At 45.5% G+C, this 20349-nt stretch overlaps 1 protein-coding gene across 1 annotated transcript in view; it reads right to left on the reverse strand.

The window, feature by feature from the left end:
• Positions 1-20349, reverse strand: part of LOC126548448 (uncharacterized) — a 78106-nt gene that overhangs the window by 12806 nt on the left and 44951 nt on the right. The window contains exon 13 of the mRNA XM_055063483.1: positions 19971-20112. Within this exon, the coding sequence (XP_054919458.1) occupies positions 19971-20112 (142 nt within the window). The remainder of the gene's footprint in view (positions 1-19970; positions 20113-20349) is intronic.

Here is a 20349-nt window from a genome sequence, read left to right on the forward strand (position 1 = left end):
AACTCACAGCCTTTAAACTTTGTCCTAACATCACCCCTGATATAACATTTTCTCTTTAAATACCAACTCGCTGGTGCGTGTGGTTCGCCTAGGACACCGTGAAGTAATGCGAATAGCGTCTGTACGAGTATAACGTTTTCGAACGCGTACTATAAGTTGAAGCAATAAAAGGACAGACACTGACCAAAAGAAGTGCTAAAAATGAATAAATTTTTGAAGGCGCTTCGGCTTCACTAGGGAAGCTTTGTTCACAATCATTTCAGATTCAGATTGTGAACAAGGCTTCCGTAGCGAAGCCGCAACGTCTTAAAGATTTATAAATTTTTAGCACTTCTTTTGGTCGGTGTCTCTCGTTTTATTGCTTCATGTTTAATCCCGACCAGACGGGTTTCCGTCGAACCCTCGACTTCATCGTACTATAAGTTAATTCCGCCAATTAAGGCCCGAAATTAACCCACGTACTTTAAACTTCACCCGCACATCGCCCTTAACATCGCGTATAACATAAAAGAAAGCAAGAAGTGGTATGGAAAAACAAAACAAAACAAAACCAATGTAGCTCGGAAATAAGTGTCTAAATTATGAAGGAAATTAAAAAAGGAAATCGTCCCGCGGAACTCACGGACCGCTGGCGCTCAGTGCTCAGCGCCAAAAGATGAAATGTATTGTGCCCTTATCTGCCTTTTGAACGTCGCCCTATTGGAAATGAAAAATAAAACTTCAGCGTACTTGAAGTTACAGCTTGGGTGATATTGTGAACAAACATTAGGAAGAACTCGGAAGCAATATTTTTTCGTTACTTCTTTGGTTTGTACCTAGCGTATGTAATGCGGCCCTGTACAAAGGGTTGGGGGCAGAGATGGCATTTTTTAAAAAGTTTTGACTGGTTACCCGGACGATCTCGCTTTGTTCTCGCAACTTGCTCTGATGTTCTCTGAGTGCCCGGATAACGTCTCAAGGTAACTTGAAGGTCGCCGACAACGGGAGCTAAAAACATTTAATGCTTAAAAACATTTCGTGTGCAGAGTGAATAGCTTGGGCACGGCACTAACGCATGGCATACGAAGAATAAACACGCACTCACATATAAGAGCCGTCTACTGCCGAAAAAAAAAAAAAAAACTGAGATGACAACACTCGCCCCAATGCTTTGTTCGTGTGTGCCGCGAGTTGCGTTGTTCCTAATTTCTTCACTATGTAGCGGCAAAAAATACTGTTTTATCAGTGCACTGTTGCGTAGGCGTACAAGATGCAAGCAAATAGCCTGGACACAATCTGAGAACACCGCAAATGTCCTGCACACATGGTCAAAAAGTTGGCATGCAAGAGTTTGAAACGTAATTTACGCGAACAAGTCTTATTGGCTTACCAAGCACGCTCGCACAAAGACACAAAAAGAAAACAACACAAAGTTTAGAAGGCACTGTAAGACCACTGTGAACCTGTAAGACCAGGTAAGACTGAAAAAGCTCGTCACGGTTTAGCGAGAAACAACCAAGGCTAAAGTATTTGATACATTTCCAGCCCTTAGAGGGAAACAAGAAATACTAAGACAAAAAAAAAATCTCCGCCCAAGCACTCCGTACAGATGGTTAACCAGCGAATCTGAAACATGCGGCCCCGGCGTTTATCACTGCGTTAATCCCGACGGTTCATTAAAGGACGGCTTGGTAGGCTGCCGGATCCTCGGTACGCAGTTGCTGCGTGCGCTCGGCTGCACAAGCCTGTTCTTGTGCCCGGGATGCAGCATCGGCACGGCTTAGACGAGCTCGTTGTGCTCGCGGCGTTACCGATCGAAAGCTGCCCGCTCCTAAGGAGTACGTATGACGCGTTACCTACCAATTTCGGAGCCGGAGAGAAACTGCTGCGCGCGAGCTCGGCTGCGACGGAGAGAAACGACGTCACTACTGGCACAGCTAATCCAACACCACTTGGATAGCACAAGGCCTTTTCACTCCGATCCATGATGTCATAGAATCTAATGGAGATGCTCCCTAGTAGGCAACAGTGGTTTTGACGTCACCGCTTTCATCACGCCAACGCCAACCTTGTCAATGGAAATTTCGGGTGACGTCATGGATCATATTAAACAGGCCTTGTGCTATCTAGGTGGTGTAGGCTAATCGCGCGCCTCTCTTTCTCACTTTTTTTTTTCGCGCGTGCGCATGGGGTTGCGCCAGAGGAGTTTTCGGCGTATAGGCGACCGACAGACGCGCGGACGGACGAATCGGCTAGCCATATACAGCTTCGCTATAAAAAGGCAACAGGACAGGTGGGATGCTGTTCTTAAACTGAAGACCAGCGTCTTCCCTGTCATTGTTTTTTAAATACATGATATTTAGGAAATGTTGTTGCCTTGTCTGTTGTATTTTCTTCTCGGAGATGCTGGTCGTCATTTGAAGAAGAGCGTCCTGCCTGCTCTGATGTCTTTTCTTCTCTTAGTATTTCCTCTGTCCCCTTAAGCGCTGGAAATGCATCAAATGGTAATGTTATAACTATAGCTCAGCTCTCTGCCATAAGGTTCCAGTACTTTCTTTAGAGAAAAAGAATGTCTATTTAAGGCCTGCTGAGACGGTTACAAATTATCTCTGTGTGCTGGTCGTTTTGCAGGCGGTCTATGAGGCAACGTTGCGTAGAAGCCTCGGAGGCAACACCGTTGAGTGCCGACGGAAGCAGTCCGTTTCTTTGAACGTTGCAAAAATCACTGCGCGTTGGTCATGCAAGGCGCACACAGTGTATAGAAGTCTGTTTTCTGTACGCTAGTTCTGGAGATAGACTGTTAAGAGGAAGCTTTAGCTCGGGTGCTCCTATCTAAATACATGTAAAAGGAGAATTCGTTTTTCTCGGCAACCACTGCACCAAATTTGACGGGGTTTGCTGCATTTAAAAGAAAAGCTTAAAATCTAGTGACTGTTGGTTTCAAATTTTCGATTTAGGTCGTCAAATTTTTATAAAAATTTGGCGAAAATCGCAAGTTTTCAGAAAACGAAACTATCAAGTTTAAAACTCCTTAACTCAGCAAGAAAAAATGATATCGCAATTCTGTGAATTGTACCTGATAGCACATCTAAAGCGGACAAAACTGATATGTTACACATGAACCTAAAAAAATGGAGTAATGCGTAATTATAACTTTTGCAGAACCTTCGTAAACAACGTAACAATTCACGTAAGATGCAAACTGACACATCAAATTTGTCCGCTTTGAATGGTCTAATGGATGCCGTTTACAGAATCGCGATATCTGTTCTTGATGCAGAGCTATTAGCTTGTAAACTTCGTGCTTCTATTTTTTTCAAACGTCTGAATTTTTGAAAATCGTTTTAACAAAATTAAAGCCCTAAATCAAAATTCCGCTTCCAACAGTCACTAGAATTTAACGTTCTCTCTCAAATGCAACAAATTTCATTAAAATCGGTCCAGGGGTTATCTCAGAAAAACGTTTTTGCGTTTTTACATGTATTTGAATAGGCCGCGTCGGAGTTGGGCCCGAGCTAAAGCTTCCTCTTAAGGGGAGCGGAAAGTCTTATGCGCTCATCGAAGCACGTTATATCATATGAGTTGCGTCGGAGGCCGGAAAATGTACATAAATACGATATGCGTTTCGGTTCCGATGGTGAGAAAGAGACAAACGCAGGCAGCTCAAACAAATGCAAGTTTTCGGTGCAAGCATGTTGGTGGAGAAAGAGGGGATTCGCAGGAAGGCAGGAGGAGAAATAAATGAACAGACTCAAAATCAAGAAGTGTACTGAATGCACTTGGCGTTAGTATGCTTAAAGTGTGAGCCACAGCCTGCAGTCTCTCCGTTGCATCATTAATTTATGCCATTAAGGCTTGCAATCTACTGCATGCAAATTTCGTGAGTGTCTCTAAATGATGCAAGGCTTAGTGTTATTGTGATTTTATGGATAAGAGAGCAACACATTTTGTGATGGCCGGATACAAAATTTCATCAGCGTTACACCTCTACTCTGATACCGCAATAAAGAGAGAGAGAGAGGGGGGGGGGGGAGGGAGGGGGGGAGGAAGGCAGGCGCACGTCCAGTTTGCTACCCTGCACTGTGGGGAAGCAGCTAAAAGGGAGAGGAGATCGAGATAGAGAAGGGGAGAGTAAGAGCAGTTAATTGTCGCGCGTATCCTTGAAGATACGCATCGAGTCTATATATAAACAATTGCAGAGGCCTGTCGCCTTCGGTAACTGAAGTAATGCTCTCGTTGCTTGCTGCGCCAGCGACGCGCGCGACCATCGTCGAAGGAAGTTTGCTTCTGAACACGGTCTTGAGTCAAGCTGGTTTAATGCAGTCCGGAAAAGGCAGCGTTGTGCGTCGTTGCAGGGAACAATGGCCAGAAGGTGTTCAGCATCTCTTCGACTCCGCTAGAGTTGCAGATAGGCATTTCAACATTCCAATGAGGAACGAGAAAGCGTTTGTAATACCACCCCGAGCCAAAGGCGGCACAACTTGCCGCATCAGAGCGGGAAATTTGTGATGACAGTCGTAGCTCCAAAAACGGATCGAGCATATGCAGACGACACCTAAAAAGGTTAGGAGAACAATATTTACGCGTGTCGGTTCGAGCCAGAAAATAAACTTTCCTTGTGTCGGTTCCGGACCGAGGGACCCGAACCGTCCGGGTTTCTTCATGGGCAGACCGGGCAGCCCCGTCAGCGAACTCATTGCCAGCAATAATGCCGGTGTGTCCTGGCAGCCACTGAAATATGATGTCATGCCTTTAATTAAGAACTTTAGGGTGATCTTCTATTATATCCTGTGCCAGCTGTTAGCTTGTAAGTCCTTCAATGTCAGGGAAATTACCAACTCTTAAGGGTTACCTTGAAGTCTCAAAATATCACCAATTTGCGAGGTCACTCTTGCATGACGTATTCTTCAGCAGCACGCAGGGCAGAAAGCTTCATCGCCGTTGATGTTGTCATATAAGACATTTTAAACTGGACCGTTATTAGCGTAGCCGGAATGACGACGGCACTTCTGGTAGACGACACCGACCTATTCGTAAAGATGTGGCTTTGGTTCCCGCCTGTCTCATTTAATAGAAGCAGCGCTGTCTGTTTCAGAGCCATTCATGGTTAATCGGTCTTCCTCGTAATCTCCGTAAAAGTTAAGACACAGTTGAGGCTGTTTGATAGACCCTGAGAGAGATGAAGGCCTTGCTGCTGTTGTATACACTGATGCAAGACAACCTTGATGGGGGACAATAATTTCCGGAAATGTGCTCAAGGTCTTTCTGAGGGCATATAGGAGGGTGATCTGGAATGCGGGGAAGATGACGAATGTTCGCACTAAGACAATCAACAGCGATGTATATGCTGTTCATTGCTGCAATAATTCATGAAGCAGTTGGAGCTCCTCGCAGAAGTGACTGACTCTGTAAGTTCCACAATGATCGACTATTGGACTTACACATGTTTCACAGCAAGCACTGGCAAGTTGTAGTATTGAGATCCCAGGAACAGGGCTCTGTATAATTGCAGCATGGAGCGTACACACGCTCTATGTTTTCCCACACATGAATTTCTGTACATCCGCAAGAGATAGATGACAGTTTCTTTTTCAGATATACGCAATGGGGGCTCCACGAAAGGTTTCGGTCGACTATGACACCAAGGAACCGATACGTTTTTTTGTAAGTTATAGCCCGTCCGTTGATGGAGTCTAGATATGGCGTCATGGGTTTGAATGCGTAGGCAATTAAATTTCACTATTTAGTGGACACAGTCAAGCCCTGTGTTAGGAGATAGGATAATGTGAACGTTGCTGCCCTCTGCAGCCTTGCGCGCAACTGCAGTCGAAACTGAAGGAGCCCAAATGCAAATGTCATCGAAATCAATTGAAAGGCGAACTGTATTTCGTAAAAAAATATGCTAGACCTATGAGGGTCGTATTAAATAAAGTGGGGATATATAAATAAAGTGAGAAATGCTACACCAGATATAATGTTCAGTTGTGGTGCCATCTCCGGCTTGTACAAGAAAGGACCGACGGTTTATATATTCGTGTGACCATCGAAGCACGTGGCCGCCAATTCTGATAGCATCAAGATAGTTTAGGAAAGCATCATTGGCAACACTGTCTTATGCGCCTTTCACGTCGAGAAACTTCACATTTAATATGCGCTCGCTACTTTTTCTCTTGTAATTTGACAAGTATTGCGAGTATCGTGGACCATGCCGAAGACCCATTATCCACGATCTGCAACACCGCCGTAATTTTGGCGGCTCGGCGGAACGTTGTCGCCCGTCATCAGACAGCCTCTATTGTACTTTCGCTTGCCACGAAGAAGGCACTCGTCAATTTGCTGTATTTTCCCGCGGTCACCGAGTGGAGGTCGCGCCAGCAGATCGTCCCTCACGACCACACGGGTGTACTTCCTTCAGTCGGCGATGGCGTGCTCCGACAGAGGAAACAAGTCGTCGGTATTCTCCTTCAACAGTCACACGTCTACGCTTTTGCTCACGCATTACGTGAGCCAAACCACTTGCCGTCTGAATAGGTGGACGTTCGGACGGCCTAGGCGGTCTGTGTTGGCGAAGTAACTTCCTTCGCCTCTCTACCCGTGCAGTGCAGCGGTACTGTGTAACGGCGACAACTGCTTTCGGCACCTGTTGCGCCGGAAGGCATCCCGGCGTCCATTTTGAGTCTTCCTATATAATGTGACCACTTCGCTTTCGCAGGTTGGTTGGTCCGGGTTGAACCTCAGGTCCTTGGAGGTGCCCCCGGACTGCGATGACGCCGCCGGACCTGGCCTGGCGCGGGGCGCGATGGTGTTATAATCTCGACCGGGTGAGATGGGTCTTCACCGCAGTAATCAGGAAACGAAGACGAAGCCGGGAATCGTGATGATGAAAAAAATAGAAAAGATTGTATTCAGTTCATTTGTACATGTATGTGACTCTCATCTGAGTCTCGAGCGGTTCTTATTAACACGGGGGCCAGCACGGTCTTAAATAACCTCTGGCGGTCCTGTGGTCGCCGCCTTCTTCTTCCGGAGCCTGTCTTTCCCTTAGCCCATCCTTGGTGTCAGCTCGGGGAAAATGATGACGTCGTCTTGACCTTCGGTTCCTTCTTCTATCCTTTTGTGTCAGCTCATAGAGAACGGGGGGGGGGGGGGGGGGGGGGGAGAGCGTCTTCTTGACCTTCTGGCCTGTCTTTCCCTTTGCCCATCCTTGGTATCAGCTCGGGGAAAAGGATGACGTCGTCTTGACCTTCGGTTTCTTCTTCTATCCTTTTGTGTCAGCTCATAGAGAACGGGGGGGGGGGGGGGGGGCGTCGTCTTGACCTTGTGGCCTGTCTTTCCCTTTGCCCATCCTTGGTATCAGCTCGGGGAAAAGGGTGACGTCGTCTTGACCTTCGGTTGTTTCTTCCATCCTTTTGTGTCAGTTCGTGGAAAAGAGTGACGTCGTCTCGACTTTCGGTTTCTTCTATCAGTTTGTGTCAGCTCTTGGAAAAGGATGACGTCGTCTCGGAGAGGAGGGCATTTATGTTGACGTGGGGAAGCCCGTTTGAATGTTTCTCACCCCGGACAGGTCGATCATAACAGTGGACATACAGCGCTTGAAGCCGCAGCGAGCCGAAGCGATCGCACGAACTGATCCTCCGCAACCCAGTCACACCAATCTGTGCTCGGAAAGCGTAATTTGTCGGCCACGCTTTCTCCGCAGACGATGATTTTCGCCTAACTCGTCACACAGCCAGTGCACTGACATTTTGGAAAGGCGAAAACAACGCTGAAACTCTACGTCGGTCATGTAAGTCAACCTGTCGAGACAGTCATAACAGATGTGCGAGTAGAGTGTACTAGAATAGGGTTGAGTGGGGCGAGCAGCTAGGGCGGCGCATGCTTTGCCGTGAGGCGCGCGACGACGAAAAATACTGTGGCGGCGCTGCGATCGAAGTTGATTGGGCTGCATCAAGGTCGCGCCGTTGGAAACTGCTTGCTATGCTTCTCGGGAGGGTAATTCGTACTGCTTCGCGCGCTGGTAGATGCGTTCAGACCGCTCAAACGGTGTTTATAATTCGATGTGACGTGTACTTATGCCTTACGAATAGATGAGTTTCTTCCTCTTCTTTATTTCGTTTTATCCTTTTTTTTAATGTCGCTCGGTGATTGCGCTTGCATTGCGGCCGCAGTGTCGGCTTTCATGCTACTATGTTATTGTACGGTTCCCTTTGGAGAACAAATATTTTTCCTGTTTTTCAAACAGCATGCATCTCTCGTGTGTATTTTTGCGCATATAGTTTACATTAGTAGGTCTTGCAAAACACAGACGGAAGAACATATGTAAGCTTCCTGCTTGTCGCTTCAAATAAATAAAACATATCTGCCACATCCGGCGCCCTGTACTTAGATTTACGGGAAGCAGTCGAACACATCCTACCCACAGAAGAACTGCGACTCATCTGGACGCCAGGTCATGCAAGGGTAATTCGTAACAACGTTGCGCACGACGCTGCCCGTGCAAGTATCAACCGAGAGAGTCACTTGCGTTGCCCATCTCCCTCTGGACAACAAACCCCCGAAGAGACCCAAACAGAACTACGGCCCCCAGAACCAGATCAAGAAATAACAGCTTCCCAATATGATTAAATGACTAGTTACGGAGAAATCCTCGAATACTACCGAAATGCTCGCTATAAATCCCCTCCTCCTGACAAATCATTAAACAAACACTAAGAAACTACATGGAGACTTCTACAAACAAGCACCTTCTCTACGCCGCTACCCATGCACCGAATACACCCAGAAGCACTCTCATCACGCTGTAAGACACGCAATACACCACGTGCAGACCTCCATCACATAATATGGGCATGCCCATCAGCTCCAAACAATATCAGACACAGCATAAACCACAATGCTAAAATAAAGACCCCTGAGCAGTGGGAGGCTATACTGCTCGGCGAATGCCCAGAAGACCAGCTCTGGGAGGAGGAATGCCCAGAAAACAGCTCTGGCGGAGGACGCCGCTACGGTTCAAGGCCTGTCCTGCGTCTGACGGAAAGGAGAGCTTTACGGGGCTATAGCCTCCCAGCCTCTCTGTTTCCCTTTCGAACCCAGCAAGGACTTTTCAATAAAGATATTTTATCTCTCTCTGTCTCTCCCTCTCTTCCGTCTTCCTCGTGTAACAGAAAGCGGAGTAATTGGTACGGGTTCTTCTATTGCGGTCGGACCTAGGGCGCCGAAAACAGTTTTAGGTAGCCATTTTTAGGCCTTGTCAGGAAGTATGCTATTAGCTTCTTCCCTTTGAAAACAGTTTTAGGTAGCCATTGTTTAGGCCTTGTCAGGAAGGACGCTATTAGCTTCTTCCTTTTGAAAACAGTTTTAGGTAGCAATTGTTCAGGCCTTGTCAGGAAGTATGCCATTAGCTTCTTCCTTTTGAAAACAGTTTTAGGTAGCCATTGTTTAGACCTTGTCAGGAAGTATGCTATTAGCTTCTTCCTTTTGAAGACAGTTTTAGGTAGCCATTGTTTAGGCCTTGTCAGGAAGTATGCGATTAGCTTCTTCCTTTTGAAAACAGTTTTAGGTAGCCATTGTTTAGGCCTTGTCAGGAAGTATGCTATTAGCTTCTTCCTTTTGAGAACAGGTTTAGATAGCCATTGTTTAGGCCTTGTCAGGAAGTATGCTATTAGCTTCTTCCTTTTGCTTCACTCCGTGGGCATGTTCTGTGTAGACATGCTTCATGTCCAAATAAACTAATTTGATTATATATGCCAATTTATGGCCCGTAAGCCGTGTGAAATTTTTTGTCCAGTCCACGCTGAACAGCAAAAAAAAAAAAAAAAAAAGGCGCGGTAGCTTAATTAGTGGCTACATAGTGGGTGTGTCGTTGCGCTGCTAAACTCGAGCTCACGTGTTCATACCAGGTCGCGGAATGCGACAGGAAGGAAATTGAAAAACACTCGTGTACTTCTGTTTAGGGTGCGCTATAAAGAACCCCAGGCGGTGAGAACTGAACAGGGTGCTTCATAATTATATCGCCAGATGTAAAACGCCAGGATTTGTTTAATTAAAAACAAAAAACAAAAAAGGAGTGTAGCTACGTTCTTCGGCTTTGTTTTTGGGGCGTAAACGAAAGAAATTATTATCGAGTCTGATTTCTGACAAAAACATGTTACGCTTATCTTATATTTGATACCTAAATGTAATGCCGTTCCAAACCGTACGTCCGCTCAACTAAGCAGCTTCTGTATTACAAACGGCTGCTTTCAGTTATCCGGTGCACTGTCATAAGGGCAATAATGAGGCAATTAAAGGAACAGCATGTCTCACATACACGTAGAGATATTTGTAGATCTGCTGTGTTCGTTGAAGAAGATAAGTGTGGTACCACATTGGGCACCCAATTTTAATGGGTTGCAGACATGGTGAGGCTGTCAAAAAATGTTTTCCTTGCCTGAATCAAGTTAGCAGATTTACAAGCTGCCCAAAAACGGGGCATTTATATTGAATGACAGCTGATAAACCCGCCGTGGTTGCTCAGTGGCTACGGTGTTGCGCTGCTGAGCACGAGGTCGCGGGATCGAATTCAGGCCGCGGCGGCCGCATTTCGATTGGGGCGAAATGCGAAAACACCCGTGTACTTAGATTTAGGTGCATGTTAAAGAACCCCCGGTGGTCGAAATTTCCGGAGTCCTCCACTACGGCGTGCCTCATAATCAGAAAGTGGTTTTGGCACGTAAAACCCCAAATTTTTTTTTAACAGCTGGGAACTTCTTCAGCAGAATCGATTAGCACCCGTGAGTTAATTCTCTCAGAAAGTAGTGCGCCTCTGCGCAACAGCCACGACTCTCCAGCAGCCTAATCATTCGGAGTAGGAGTCCTCCCTTGCATCGGCCCCTCAGCTTCGAGACTTCAACAGTGCTGTTATACGTTACATTCGAACGGAAACGGCTATTCGATAATTTTTAATAGTGAATTATGAAGTCGAATATGACCTGAACAGCAAATACCATTCATTAGACTATTTGTTTCTACGTCATTTCTCCTGCTGGCACGTTGAAGGAGATCGCAAGCCAAGCCGCGGAGATTATATTGGTAAAGACTTTCTGGTCTCCACTATTCAGTCTGAGTACATAAGCAATATCTTTCCCCTAACACTGTTGTTCATATTAATGTCAAATAATTGCCTTGATTCCTTTTCGCCGAAAGTCGATTGGCTCACTTGGTGCTGGGGCAACTTTTAAAAGAAACACGCTTATTCCGGTCGGGAGTTTTCACTCTTTCAATCAGTGCACTTAGAATATTTTATAATTTTGCTCTTACATATATGTCGTGTATATATATGCCTATGTACCCTTATATTTATCTAGGAGTTCATTGGTCATATGCATCTCTTCGCGCCACGCAGTTAATAAACCTGGTTTATTTCACTATAATATTGTTAGCCTTGATTATTCTCCAGGATCAATATTCCACCAACAAGAAGTGCCCATCAAATAACACGATATCAATAAATTTTCTTACGTAGCTTCTTGTTGCAGATAGGCGGCTTCTGTGGCAAGAATTGCGTGTTACTTTTAGAAAACGGTGTAAAAAAAGTTTGCCGCTCCCGTAATCGAGAGTAGATGTAAGTATGGAATGGCTACCGGCAAAGCAGGTTGGTTGGAGATGATACTAGCCGCAACCTTAAAATGGGTGTAGTCTATGTTCGCAACGGCACACCCTACCACACCACGCCATACTGTACACTAGCCCATATGGACGCAATAGTTTCCTGTCACAGACAGGAAGTCTCAGTCAAACAGCCATCCGCGGTGCGCCGGACGCGCCGCGGACCACACGGACCGCTGGCGTTGAAAAGAGCACAGGCAACTCTGTCTCAGTGTCAAAAGATGACAATCAAGCGTATAGGGCCTTCTATCTGCATTTTGAACGTCGCCTACTGGAAATTAAAAATAAAACTTCGGCGTAATAGAAGTTACATTTTGAGTGATATTGTGAACAAATATTTGGAAGAACTCAAAAGCAATATTTTTTTGTAACTTGCTTGGGAAGTAACTAGCGTATGTAATGTGGCCTTGACTGGTTGCCTGGATTATCTCGTTTTGTTCTCGCAGCTTGCCCGGATCTTCTCGTTTGAGTGCCCGCATAACGGCTCTGGCTTTTGGCTGTGGCTTTTGGCTCAAGGTCACTTGAAGGTCGCCAAGAACGGGAGCTAAAAGCATTTCATGCTTAATAGCAGTTCACCTGGCTAAAACTACAACCGACAAGAGTCACGGGCGCACCAAAGCAAGTAAAACGATAAAAATTTTAACTGCACAGAATTTTTACGAGAAAAACGGCGTCCATCAGCGTCCGCACACCACCACCAACGCGCGCTCGCTAACAGATGACGTACTTGAAAACGACAGCAAAATTGAAGACGTCATGTTGTATAACCCATGCCCTAAATATGTATACGTAGCAAAAAAGATATCAATGTAAAGTTGCAGTTGAAATAAAGCACCATTATGAGAGCGTATGCTCGCAATTAGTCTCAGCGCCCGCAGCGAAATTACGTTGAATATGCCGCGAAGCGCGTCTCCGCCCCAATACAGTTCGCTCGCAGCGCCCTCGCACAATTTTTCCACACGCAGCGCTTCAGCGGGAGAGCGCCGTTCGGCCCACTCAACCATTATCTGGTACACTCTAGTACGAATTTGGCACGAGTTCGCCTGTCAATCAAAACCATAGGTCACGCCCCGCGCGAGGCATTAACTCTTGTGTGCGCACCCAACATGGTTGGACCATGCCCAACTTATTTTTCGGCAACACCGACGCGGTGCTGAGGTGGGAGGCATATCTTGACCGCTGAAATAAAATACGCACAAAGCACTGTCATCGGTGATCTACTGAACACCTCTATCAAAAACAAAGCGTCGACTGTTGCTGGCTTATGCATATATCTTCTCGGGCTGTGATGGCCCCACAACACGGTTTCAATGTGACACGTGTACTTATCTTTATCGGGCAACCACGTTTCGCCGTCTAACAAATATAATCGCACAGCGTGGGACGCGCCTGCATGTATCTGAAGTTTCTGGAAAGTTATTGATGCTTCTATCCGCTTTCTGTGGTCGCCGAACCTTACGTCATCTGATTTCATCGCCTGACGCGAATGGTGCAGAACTTTGTGGAAGGCACGCGGGTCCCAATTAGTCTGGAACATTCGACGATTGATGCATAAAAGTCGACGCGCTTGACCCGTTGATCAGATTTTCGACGATCGCCGACTGTGTTCGCCGCTTTCGTTGTGCTATAAGTGTAGCCTGTTTTGTGGGCACAGGTTCGCCCAATAAAATCTAGTTTTGCCTTTCACAGTATTGCCACTGTGTTCTTAACGTCACCACTACGTGACAATTGCCTATATTGTGGCGACGTAGCGCACAGCAAATAATTATCGGCACGTTACTGTAGCTGCTTGGAAGGCGTCGATGCGCCGTAGTGGACGATGATGCTGAGGAGTGCGTAGTGTTCTCCAATGACAAGGTATCGCCGCTGTCGTTTGAGATGGCTGCTCTGTCATCTGTGATGTATCGGAGCCGCAGTGTCGCAAACACGTTCAGCGTCGTGAACCTCTCGCTTTTCTAGAACCAGTGCGATGGCATTTTTTCATCACAAGAACTGCACACTAAACAGTTGCAACACCTTCCTCCGCTCGAATTCTCATTTCATAACTGCTCACAAGAGCCCTCACCTGCCAAAATGCGATTGCTGCGGTGTCGTTACGATATACATCTGCGATTGCTATTAGCTCCAGCAAAGCAATCAGCAAGCACCTTGGAGTGCACAACACACTGAAATACTGCGTACACCGCACAAAGGCACCTTCACTAGGCAAATGATGACACGCGATGAATTGTGTCGCTAGGCAGCACGGTCTTCTCGCAATGCATCGCGAAGGCTTCGCGCACAGAGATAAACCGGTACATTTTCACTGTGCTGGAACCTAGAATACCGTACCGCCATTTTTTTCAGCGACAGCTGCAGTATGTGACCTAAACGTGGTCCAGTCAATCGCCTTCAGGATACCAGAAGAGTCTAAGAGTGCATACAACATATACGCGGCATTTTTCTGTACAGAATGCCGTGTCTTGGCAAGATCACCAGTGCACTAGCGGTGGTGCGAACGGGCATTTTAACTATTTACCTACCTCCCTCTCCCCTCCTTTCTCTCCACTCTTGAATAAAAATTATTCAGTGGTTAATTACGGTTTCACAAAGAGCGCGTGTTTGTTTTAGTTCATCATAAATTATTCATTTCTCTCTTTAATTTATTTACCATACCTCACAGGCCTCGAGAGACATTGCGTAAAGGGTGATGCACAGTAACGCAAATAAAGATATTAAAATCGACGGTGCAGCTTACAGTTAGTTAGTTACATTGGATTTAAAGGCGCAAAAGCGACTAAGGCTATGCTGCGCCGGACACAGGGTGATAAAATTTTCCTAGGAAATGCAGCATACCCTGCACTGATTAAAGCTTATTTTAAAAAATCTGTTTCGTATCTATTTCGTAGGTATCAGTGCATCATCTCCTAGCATCAACATCGGGTAAAATGGGGTGTGTGACTTGTACAATACGCGGAAAGACTTTTGTCTATGCGTTTCGAGATGTGGAGACGTGATTAGGATGTGTATTACTGTTAACGGTTCATATGGCATTTGTCACATACTGGTTGTTCCTCCTCTCTCATAAGTAGTCATGTGTGATTCGTGTGTGGCCTATCCGATGTCGACAAAGAATTACTTCGATGAAGCGTTCCTGATGGTTGCATGTCTTCCACTCTCCAAGGACAGGTTTAATGAGTTTATTAAAGTTTATTGTTCTCTTTCGACTGCCATTCGCGTTGCCTGTTAGAGAGGAGTGCCTTGCGAACAGCTTGAATCCCATCCCTAACGGGTATGTTAACTTTTGAAACATTTAAATTTCTTGCCCTTGCTGCCCATTCATCTGCTTTTTCATTTCCGAGGATCCCACGGTGGCTTGGGACCCAGCAGAAACGATCGGTCTGGTCTTTATTTAGTTTTGTTAGTATATGGGAGATGATGGGTTCGTACTGGGATTGTGTATTCAGGGACTTAAGTGCACTTAAGGAAGCTGTATAAATTATAGATTTTCTTTTAATGTTTGGCGTTTATAATCATTTGTACTGCCATCCATAAGGCATAACAGTCAGCAGTGAAAACTGATACAAACTGTGGTAGTCTGACTGTGTGTTCCCGTGTACCTTCAGTTACGCTGCTTCCGACATAAATAGGCATCTTCGAGCCATCGATGTAAAATTATGTGTAAATGTCGTACGTGTCTTGCACTGTGCGAAAATACTGTAGTATGTGTTCACGAGGCGTATCTTGTTTTTTTAGATGTGTTAATAAAAAATCTAGAAATTTCGTGAAATCGTTCCAAGTAGCTATTCTAGTTGGCCTTTGCATGACAGAAAGTGTTTCAGTAGGGACATTGTAGTCGCGGCATTTTTCTTCAAATGTAAGTATGAATGGTCTTATATTAGTTGGCTTGTTTGTGTAGTGTAGTCGTTTGTCGCAGTGCGTGATAATGTTATGGCAAATATGGTCTGGCAATGAGCGAACTCTTGGAATGCATGCCAACATGAGTTGTGTTCTTCTGTGATCTATAGACGGCTCGTTACTTTCGGAATACAAACTGGGAATGGGCGCGGTCCTATAGGCACCGGTTACTAAACAGAATCCTTTATTATGCACGGGATCTAATTGCTTAAGGTATGATCGTCTGGCTGAACCATATACTATGAATCCATAGTCTAGTTTGCTACGTACCAGTGAACGATAAATATGTAGGAGGCATTTACGGTCAGAGCTCCAGCGTTTCCGGGACAGGACTTTGAGGACATTGAGTGCCTTATTTCTTTTAACCTTTAGGTTATTAATGTGTGTAAGAAAATGTGTGTGTAAGAAAGCTTTTTATCGAATATGATCCCTAAAAAGGACGGGGTCCGGTTGTAAGCCCCTCTTCGGAGAAAATATCACGGCAACAGCTTTTTCCGACGAAAAACGGAAGCCGTGTGTATTAGCCCATTGTGCCAATTTGTTTTAAGTGATTTGGATCTGCCGTTCACATGTTGCTATGTTAGATGTGCGGAAAGCAATTTGGAGATCATCAATGTAAAGAGAATGCACGAGGGTAGATGGTATGACCTTGCTAACAGAGTTCATCTTAACCACAAACAGTGTTGTACTTAAAACGCAGCCCTGAGGCACACCGTTTTCTTGGGTGAATACACGTGACAAACTGTGGTAACCCTGCTAAGACGCACCTGGAATGTTTGATCGAACATAAAGTCAGAAAGTCACTTCAGCATTTTGCCCCGAATTCCCAAGTCTGCCAAGTCCTTCAAAATGCCGAATCTCCATGTGGTGTCATATGCCTTCTCCAAGTCGAAAAAGATAGCTAAGCAGTGTTGTATGTGTAAAAAGGCATAGCGTATTTCATGTTCTAATCCGACCAGGTGATCAGTCGTGGAACAACCATTTTTATAACCACATTGATGTATGCTTAAGGACTTTTCTGTTTCGAGGGTAAAAGTTAGTCTGGTGTTCTCGACAGGTTCGTACGTCTTTGCCAAACAACTGGTGAAAGCGATGGGGCGGTAGCTACTGGGTGATGTTGGGGGTGTTCCAGATTTTAGAAAAGGAATAATTACGGCATTTTTACTTGTCTTTGGCATTTCACCAGCTTCTCTGGTATTGTTAAAGAATTTTAGTAATGCCTTTATTGAAGTTTCTGACAGATGGGCAAGCATGGTATAGTGAATGCGGTCCATGCCAACTGCAGTTTTCTTTCCAGCAGAGAGTACATTATTTAATTCTGGGGGTGTGAGGGGAGCATTGTACGGCTGATCGGATGCATCTGTTGTTGGTAATATTTGTTTTTCTTTCAGCACAGTATTGTATGTTAAAAATGTGTCTGTGCAGTTGGCTGAACTTGGCACTCTGTAGAAGTGTTCCCCCCAAATGTTTGCTTGTTCTTCTAGAGTTGTTTGGGTACCAGAACTTGAGAGTAATGGAATTGTGCAGGATGAGTAATCCCCTTTTAATTTCTTTACTTGATCCCACATACGTTTGGAGGTGACCGAACTGTTAATTGAGGAGACATATTTCTGCCAAGAGTCTTTTTCGGCATGTCTACGAATGTATCGTGCATCGGCTTTCTTCTGGTTGAAGTTAGGAAGGTTATAGTAAGTTGGGTATCTACAAAGATTGCCCCGGGTCTTATTATGTTCTTTTTTTGCTACAGTACATTCCTCTGTCCCCTACGGGTTTATTTTCTTTCGATGTTCTCCAGTAGATTGGGGTATAGCTCTTTCAGCTGCCGTCTGTCGTCGAAGGACGATTCTTTGGACTTTTGTGACGGCTTGCTCCTGGAAACCCTCAAGGTGTTCCCATCACTCAAATTTATGAAGTCTTCCTCGGAGATCACGCCCCTCCCCTGTTCGTGTTTAACGAGCGGTGGGGTGAAATCGTGACTGTTATATTACCTATGCTGGAGACGTCTGAAGGCTTTTCAACTTGCTCTTTCTGTTTCAATTCTAGGAGTAAATCTCCACTAGACATCTTTGAAGCCTTGTAGGCTGGTCCGAGTTTTTGCGTAACGCTCTTTGCTACCAAAAATGGTGAACGTTCCCTCACAGAAGTGTTTCCTACGCTATGTATGACGTGGTATACTTCACATATGTTGGCGCACTGCTTCGGAAAGTAAATTGAAATGCTGCATCGGTGCCCCTCTTTTTTGAGGGCGATCTGGTAAAGGGCGAAAAGATTCTGCCATAGAGATTCCTGGATATTCGGCGGCTATGCCAGCCACCCACCACCCAGCCCAACAAAACGACGCTAGGAGACCCGAAGGAAACACAGACGCCAGCTGTACATAGCCTAATAATAATAACCTAATAACCTACTATAACCTAATATAATAGACCCAAGGTTGGATACACTACACCACCCGTGCATTTGTGTTCTTAAAGTGCAGGAAATAATGCCCGGGAATGGGAGAATGCTTGGAAATCAGATATTTTCTTCATAATTTATAGTACGGCTTGAAATGAGTCAGGTATTTTCGATGCCATGTATGCAAAAGCGAATTACTTTTCTTTGTAATGTGACCCATTCACCACTTTCGCACGTTTCCACTCTGCACGCAGTATTCCTATAAGGGATAAATACCAAAACGACACATGCTTGTAATTTACTTTTTTCAGCTGGTGCCGTCCGGTGGAGCTTCGTACAGGAACTACTGCTGCTTACCTGGTGCCACAACGTTGGATGAACACACAAAAAGCCCGAAACGAGCATTTACGATTATATAGAGCGAAATAAATATTTCTTAATTTACAAGCCGTTTTGTGTCTACTTTATGAAAATGCACGTGACACAGATTTGATGGAGGCTTGTTAAGATCGTTCGCAATCATTCTAAATAAGTAAACGATTGCCCACTAACACCGCGCGCGATTGAGCAGCAGAAGCAAAAAAAAAAAAAAGAAAAGAAGAAGGCGCCGAGTAGCGCAGCCGGCGTAGCGCGTGCCAGCTGGCGTTCAACACGCGCGCGCCCAGAACCGGAAGGTGTTAATCCCATCCGCTTGGTTCGCTACAGTCAATTCGGCCGCTGGGCTCTATGAGAGTGTCCGCTGTTGAATATCTTTCTCTATGCGTCGCTTGTGGCTGAGCGTCGCTTTTAAAGACGCGTCTCGCATCGGCACAAATGGACGATGCCTGGTGAAACTTCTGTAATTGCGATGATTCCACAGTATATAGCTTCAATCCTCATCCTCTTGATGACGACTGTCTTTGTGTGCTGGCTTAAACCGACTGTATGATAGAGCATAGAGCAGTATATTATAACCATGGACTCGACCATGATCCACACAGAAAGCCAGAAATACCCTGAAGCACGGGCTCTGTGACCACTTTTGAAGGCACTGAGAACGCTGTTGTGTGTGCCGTGTGCATCACTTCTTACCTCTTTCTTTTCTCCTTTCCTCCCCGCTTCCACTCTCGCTGTGTGGGGTATAGCAGACCAGGTGCAACCTGATGGTCCTACCTGCCTTTCCTCCTTATGCCTTCTCTCCGATGGTCAACCTGGTTCGAGCTCCATGCAGACGCTATTGAAGGTCGACAAAACTAAGTCCCCGTAACAACTGGTGGCAGCCTTATAGCAACACCATGTACACTTCGAACTTCGTAAATCTCAGTCCCATGGCGAGCACTAAATATATACACTGAAGAACGTGCTCCTCGCATAGTGATCAAGGTTAAATGATAATACCTTTAGGCTCAGTTGAATGTATACGTAAAAAAGTGAAAGGACTTACTGAACACTCTTCATAACTGTTTCACTTCACGAAACAGCATCCTGGCAAGTCGAACACGCCGTGTGTGCATGTGACATACCAGAGGACTTAAAGCACGTTATTTGCGCCCGCATCCGCTACTACATTTCTTACAGAAAATCTATGAAGTTTGTTACACACTTGTGTCGCGACACTTGCTTCCAAATACAGGACGTTCTGGTCCGCGTCGGGGAAAGACTTGTCTGTACTGAGCGTAACGAAGTTTCTTCACGTTATTGTAAGGTCAACGTGGTTTAGTGAGACTTCGCAGGGGTAGCTTTCAATGTCTTTATGAATGACCCGTCAAATATTTCTTAACAGTCAGTATGTAGTCTCGTATTTCACTGCATACCTGAAATCAACTTGATATGCCTATAGACAAAGTTTCATATCCAGTTCTCGTTAAAGCCTAGATATGTCACAACTTAGTCACGAAAACAGCTCTGGCAAGACTGTTTCATTGCATTTGATTACTCAGTACATTAGGAGAACGCTAGAACGCTTTTTGTTAATGATAAATTTGAAATTAGTTTGGCCCAAACGCTACCGTCAGGAGTGCCGCGTTGGCTGCTACCACGTCACGCGCTTTCTGCTGTCTTGAGCTTACCATGAAACGCGAACAGGCGCAGCAGTTCGGAGCGCAGCTTGTGCACGGTCTCCATGAGCTGCACTGACGGTCCAGGACCTCGTTCCACAGCTGGCGACGTGGTGCTTATGCGGAGTCCGCTTTTGCTCACGCCCTCGTCAGACTGGCAGAGTGGGAGTAATCAAGTGTTAGGCGACCTCGATCCTGTTCCTCGCTAAATGCGATTCCACTCTGTATCCTTTTTAATAGCAATAACACACACACATGCGCGCGCACATTGCCTTCCCCAATAATGGCAGAAAAGTTTAGCTTTTTTTTTTCACTTCTTTGCTTTGAAGTTGAGCTACGGGCTCTGTGCTGATCGTAAGTGAGCGCATGGGCCGTGTCTGAAAAGTTATTT

Source organism: Dermacentor andersoni, chromosome 1 (genome assembly GCF_023375885.2).
Source record: "Dermacentor andersoni chromosome 1, qqDerAnde1_hic_scaffold, whole genome shotgun sequence".
Classification (NCBI taxonomy): Eukaryota; Metazoa; Arthropoda; class Arachnida; order Ixodida; family Ixodidae; genus Dermacentor; species Dermacentor andersoni.